Genomic DNA, 6,039 nt, shown 5'->3' with positions numbered 1-6,039 from the left:
TTTTTTTTCATTTCCAAAACCGGATATGGAGTGTTCTCGTACTGGTAAATCTTTATAGTCGAGCCATTAATCTCATTCGCTTTCTCCATTTCATCCAATTCACCCCATTTATTTACTTAGTCTATAAAGTGAATGAGGGCAGAGACTCCTGCCGTCTTCATCACGACACTCCCACGCCAGCAACAGTGCCTGGCATTGGCAGTTGCCCTAAGTTAATTGACTAAAGGGAGAAAGACTAATGGAGACTTTTTAGCGCTTATTTTCAGGATTTCCAGCAAGGTACGGAGGCCTGGGCAGTCTCAGTCTGACGGAAACAGACACGACTGGAGGGGAGCACGGGCCTATAAGCACCACAGCGGGGCCCCTGGGGCTGCGGAACGCTGATGGAGGCGAGACCCGCAGTGGCGGAACAAGGTCAGGTAAATCCAGGAGCGGTGGAACCTTGGATCCAGCGGAACCAAACGGCGGTGCGCACGGAGCCACCCGGACTGTGTTTGGAACGGAAGTGCAGTGGCCGCCACTTCCGGATTGCCCGTCGGTTTGTAGGGGCGAGTTTAGCCGCGGCGATGTTACCTTTCACCGTGAATTTCAAGGTGTCGGCCCGCACCCTCACCGGGGCCCTCAACGCCCACAACAAGGCGGCGGTGGACTGGTGAGGGCGCCGGGCTGCGAGGCCGCCAGGCTCGGCCCGGAGTGTGTGAGCGGAAAGGGGAACAAGAGGTTTCACCCCCTGATTAGTTTGGCCTCGCCAACCCTGGGCGCCGCCCTCACATTGTAGAGATGTTCTTTTAAATGCTGGGTTTTTGTTGTTGCTATAAAAGTAGTAAATACCCCGTGTGGGAACGTGCCGGGTGCCAGTATATTTGCCCTCTTCCTCGCATCTTTGTTTCTCTTTGCTCTTCTCCCCACATCTTCCCCAAACATCCTGTTTCCAGCTCTGCCTCTCCTGCAGTCTCCAGGCTTCTCTCCCTCCCCCGTCAGTGCCCCTGACCGCTCTGTCTTCCTCCTTCTGCCCTTCTCTTCACTCCTGTCTCTGTCCCTTACCGTGACTCCTTCATCAGGGTGCCGTCCTGTGCTAGGCACCTGTTCTCTCACCTTCGTTTCACTTTTATCTCTTTCCTGTGAAGTAACACTGCCGCTTTGGAAATTAATAATTAGACTGATGGAGAGCAGAAATCTATAGCCGTGGCTGCTGGGAATTTTGGCAAGAGGGCTGAAGCCTCCTGTCCAGTGTTTGTCTTGTTACCTGGTTGGAAGGACCAGGGCTGATCCTAGACGTTATGCATCATGGTCCCAGGCACTTGGTGGGTGCTCAGGAATCGAGGTTCAGCGATTCAAGGATTAGGCCCTCAAAGACGAAGAGAGGACAGGGGATGCTTTATACTTTCTCACGGCTCTATATGCATATCTCTTACAACCTTTTTGACCCAAATGAGAAATGAATTTCAGCAACTATTTTTGAGCTTAACTACACCTTTTATTTAAATGAGATAATGTAAAGTGCTGATGTTTGGGCTCAAGAATAATTTTACTAATGGTAGTACATATTAGGTAGATTTATCATTTATTTAGGATGCCTCTTGGCAAGAGGCCTCTCTTGCTTTGTTTTACTTAAATTTTAACATGACTGTTTTGTTAGGGGCTGGCAAGGTTTAATTGCTTACGGATGCCATTCGCTTGTGGTAGTGATTGATTCCAGTACTGCCCAAACTCTTCAAGTTTTAGAGAAGCATAAAGCTGATGTTGTCAAGGTAAGTCAGATTCCATTTTGGCCCAATAACATACTGTCTGTTCTAAAGTAGCACTAGAATCTCATTAAGTCGCGTGTATAAATGTTGGATAGCTTATAAATATAACAGTATCTCTTTGGGGTTGACCTGGTATTTCCATGCATGTGACTTAACATAGATCCGGGATGAGTTATTAAGTGTTAGTTCTTAGGTCATTTTAAAGCTGATGGAAGAACACCAATTCTATACTATTTGCTGGACCATTCATTCATTGTTAGTTTTGAGCACTTAGCATGTTCTGAGGAGAAAGAGTTGAAAGCCCTCAAGCAATTCATTGTCTAGGGAAACACAGGTACGGTGTGGGAAGTGACACTTGCATAACGTGCTGTGGGAAGACAAAGGGGCTCCCTGTTGCCTAGTTGTAGGGATCTGGGGAGGATCACAGAAGTTTTCGTTTTGGGAACCGGTAAACTGTAGGTTGCTAAATGAAGGGTTGGGGGAGCAGCACAGGTACAGGGAGGAATGCACACAAAGGTAAGCAGTGAGCATCAGGCAGCTAAAAGACAGGATGCACCTGCAGGGCTGATAAGGGAGGAGGTAGCCAGAGACATTTACCTGTCCTGAAAATCTTACAAGATTATGAAAAAAATTGGGTTTAAGTAGGAGATTGATATCCTATTTGCATATTAGAAAAACTAGCAGCAGTGGAGGATCTGTTGGAGAAAGGCACTTCCAGGCAGTGAGATCATTCAACAGACATTTGCGGTAATTTTGGCAGGAAATTCTAAGGGCCCAAAATAAAGCTGAGGCATGAAGGAGTCTTGTTTAGGAGCTGCTTAAAGAGGTAAACTTGATAGCTTTATAATAATCACTTTTAAGGGGAGGTCAGAGAATAGAGTGATTCCAAAGTTTCTGAGTTACAGGGATAAGCTGAGTGTGTGTAAAATCAGTGAATTTAAATTTTTAACACAAAATCTGAGCTGCTTCAGGCAACTGAATTGTGATCTAAAATTTTAGGAGAGTGGAAATGGAGATGTGGGGTCTTTATTTATTGTTGATGACAGCTCTGACATATTCCTATCGTAAAATTAACTCATTTAAAGGGTAGAATTCCATGGTTTTTAGTGTAGTCACAAAGTTGTGCAGCCATCACCCCAATCTCCTAACTCCACGAGGAAACCTGTACCCATTAACAGTCATCGCCTGCCCCCTGCCATGCCGCCCCCCCCTTTCCCATCCCCTTCGTCCTTAGGCAACCACTAATCTACTTTGTGTCCTATAGACTTGCCTGTCCTGCAGGTTTCATGTGAATGAAATCATACAGTGTGTGCCCAGCTCTTCCACCCAGCATAATGTTTTCAAGGGTCAGCCGTGTTGTATCATGTGTCAGTACTTTGTTACTTTTTATTGACTAATATTCCACTTTATGGGTAAACCACGTTTCTCTATTGGTGGACTTTTTAGGTATTATGAATAGTGCTGTTGTGAACATTTCTGTACTTTTTTGTGTGTGAACCGGTGCTTTCATTTCTCTTGGGTATATGCCTAGTAATAGAATTGCTGACTCATGTGGTCACTATGTCTAACTTTTGAGGAGCTGCTAGACTGTTTTCCAAAGAGGCCTCACCATTTTACATTCCTGTTAGCTGCATATGAAGATTCCAATTTGTCCATACCCTCACCAACACTTGCATGATCTGTCCTGTGAATTATAGCCATTCTAGTGGCTATGAGGTGGTTCTCATTGTGCTTTGGTTTGCACTTTCCCGGTGGCTGATGATGTTGAGCATCTTTTCATGTGCTTATTGGCCATTTGTATATCTTCTTTGAGAAATGTCTTGTCAGTCCTTTGCCTATGTCCGAATTGCATTGTCTTTTTCATTATTGAGTTGTAAGAGTTCTTCATGTCTGCTAGATACAAGTTTCTTATCAGATATGTGGTTAGCAAATATTTTCTTTCATTCTGTGAGTTGTCTTTCACCTTTTTGAAGATGTCCTATGAAACATAAAAGTTTTAAATTTTGATATATTTTGTTTTATCTTTTTTTTTTTGCTATATTCAAGAAACCATTGCTTTTTACAGTGTCAGGAAGATTTATACCTTTGTTTTCTTCTAAGAATATTATAGTTTTAGCACCTACATTTGGGTACCTGATCCATTTTGAGGATATACACACACATAAGTAATGAACTAATGAACTAAGGAAAAATACTCTTGATTTTTGTATATTGACCTGTATCCTGTAGTCTTGCTAAACTGATTAGATCTAGTAATGTGGGAAGGAATTTTTATGTATGCAATCGTGTGATCATCAGGTAACAGTTTCATTTTTTTTATTGTTAATCTGTGTCTTCTATTTTTTTTTTTCTTGCCGTAGTGCATTGTGTAGGACCTCTACTGCAGTGACTAGGAGTGGTGAGAGGATATTCTTGTCCTGTTACGGAGCCTAGGAGGAAGACATTCAGTCTTTTCCTAATAAGTCTGATGTTAGGGTTAGGTGTTTTGTTCTTTTTTTTTTTTTTTTTTTAGAAAAATATCATATACTCTCTCTCTTGCTCCCTTCCTCCCCCCTTTATGTCTTTTTGCCATTTCTGGAGTTTTTATTCTTGGAGATCCAAGTTTTAGTCTGGTATTATATTCCCTTTCTGTGAAAAATATCCTTAAAGTTCTTGAGGTGTATATCTAATAATTGGTTGATTCTCTCAGCTTTTATGTGCCTGCAAATGTATTTCACTAGTTGTTTCCTGTGTGGTACTTTAAAGATATTACTCTGCTGTCTTCTAGTTTGCATAATTCGTGATGATTTTTTTCTTTGTGTCTCTGTATGTAGTATATCTGTACTCATCTGCTGCCTTTATGATTTTCTCCTGATTTTTGGTTTTCAGCTGTTTGATTATGATGTGTCTAGGTGATTTTTTAAAAAATATATACACTGCTTGGAGTTTAGCACTATTCAAGCACTATATGATTATATGCATATGTAAGTATACATATACAAAGGTGTAAATCTTCTTGACGTTGAAGAAGGCTGTGGTTTCTTAAATACAGCAAAGAAAAGAAAAAATAGATAAATTGGACTGCATCAAAATTTAAAACTTCTCTGCTTCATAGAACGCCAAAAAGGTGAGAGATTGGGCATTGAAATGTGAGCAAGCCCTGCGTGATCCTGCCCTGCGGAGCTTATGGTTCATGGGTGGGTGCTAGGTCAACAAAAAGGAAATTAAATAATTACAAACTGTTGTGTGGTAAATGCTTTGAAGCAAACAAGCAGATGCTGAGCCAGGGGAGAATGGAGGTTGTGGCCAGGGAAGGCCTTGGTTCAGGGCGTTTGACTCTCGACTCTATTCGATGCTTAGGATTAACCTGATTTGCACTGGAATTTTTATGTTTTTATTTTGAAGATTCTGTTCTTATGATGTTGCTGGAGGTATAAAGTGTACTTTTTTTTTTAGAGAAAAAACTTAACATTGTTTCCAATTTTATGAAAGAGGGGCAGCCAGAGTTTTTTGTTTGATTTTTTTTCCCTACTTTTCTCTCTGCAACGTTGTTACAGCTCTTAGTTGTCTCCTTTTAATTTAGAGAATGGAGTACAGGAAACACCCTACTTAGCAGTTTGGGATTTTAGATGTTCTGTCCTAATTACATTTCATTACTGTAACATTAGAATGGTCAAGTGTTATACCAGTGATCATTACCATTTCATGATATGGTGCTCTGGGGTTTTTACCAGAATTTACTAGAATGTTAAGGCTGTGCATCATTTTTCATATTTTAAAAGCAGGAACATGGTGATGTTTTCAAAATATTTTCATTACAACTTTAAAATCATAAATAATGTCTTAACTTTCAAGATGGAAACCATTTTCCTGTTTTTTTAAAAAATATTTTTGTAATGTAAATATAGAATGTAGTATAGGTTTGGGTTGATGTTTTATGAAAATTATGTTCATTTTCATTCAGTGCAAGTATTTACCTGATTTGATTTCTTCTTGTTATTAGGTTAAGTGGGCCAGAGAAAATTATCACCATAACCTTGGCTCACCGTATTCCTTGCGCCTGGCTTCTGCTGATGTCAATGGGAAAATCATTGTTTGGGACGTGGCAGCTGGAGTGGCTCAGTGTGAGATCCAAGAACATGCAAAGCCTATTCAGGGTGAGGAAGTCTGTGCTCTGCTGTGTATATGAACACACTTACTCTTCGAGTGGGCTTTTTCCCCATTCATTTAATTTCATCACTTCCCAGTTAACTCTTGATTCTGTTTAGCCTGTTCTACTGATCTGAATCTAGTTTTGGGTTTTTTAAAAAAT

General features: G+C 41.0%; 1 protein-coding gene across 4 annotated transcripts in view; it reads left to right on the top strand.

Moving 5' to 3' along the window:
* The first annotated feature begins 508 nt into the window (after positions 1-508).
* Positions 509-6,039, top strand: part of WDR11 (WD repeat domain 11) — a 54,560-nt gene continuing 49,029 nt past the window's right edge. For 2 of the 4 annotated variants that reach the window (XM_053922532.2, XM_071221142.1), the window contains exons 1-3: positions 509-652; positions 1,640-1,751; positions 5,731-5,884. In XM_053922532.2, coding sequence (XP_053778507.1) covers positions 567-652; positions 1,640-1,751; positions 5,731-5,884 — 352 coding nt within the window. In that variant the 5' untranslated portion in view covers positions 509-566. The remainder of the gene's footprint in view (positions 653-1,639; positions 1,752-5,730; positions 5,885-6,039) is intronic. The other 2 variants (XM_053922534.1, XM_053922535.1) reach the window with 1 other exon arrangement.

This window comes from Desmodus rotundus, chromosome 4 (genome assembly GCF_022682495.2).
Source record: "Desmodus rotundus isolate HL8 chromosome 4, HLdesRot8A.1, whole genome shotgun sequence".
Lineage (NCBI taxonomy): Eukaryota > Metazoa > Chordata > Mammalia > Chiroptera > Phyllostomidae > Desmodus > Desmodus rotundus.
Note: the sequence above shows the minus strand (reverse complement) of the source record. Positions and strands in the feature narration are given on the sequence as shown.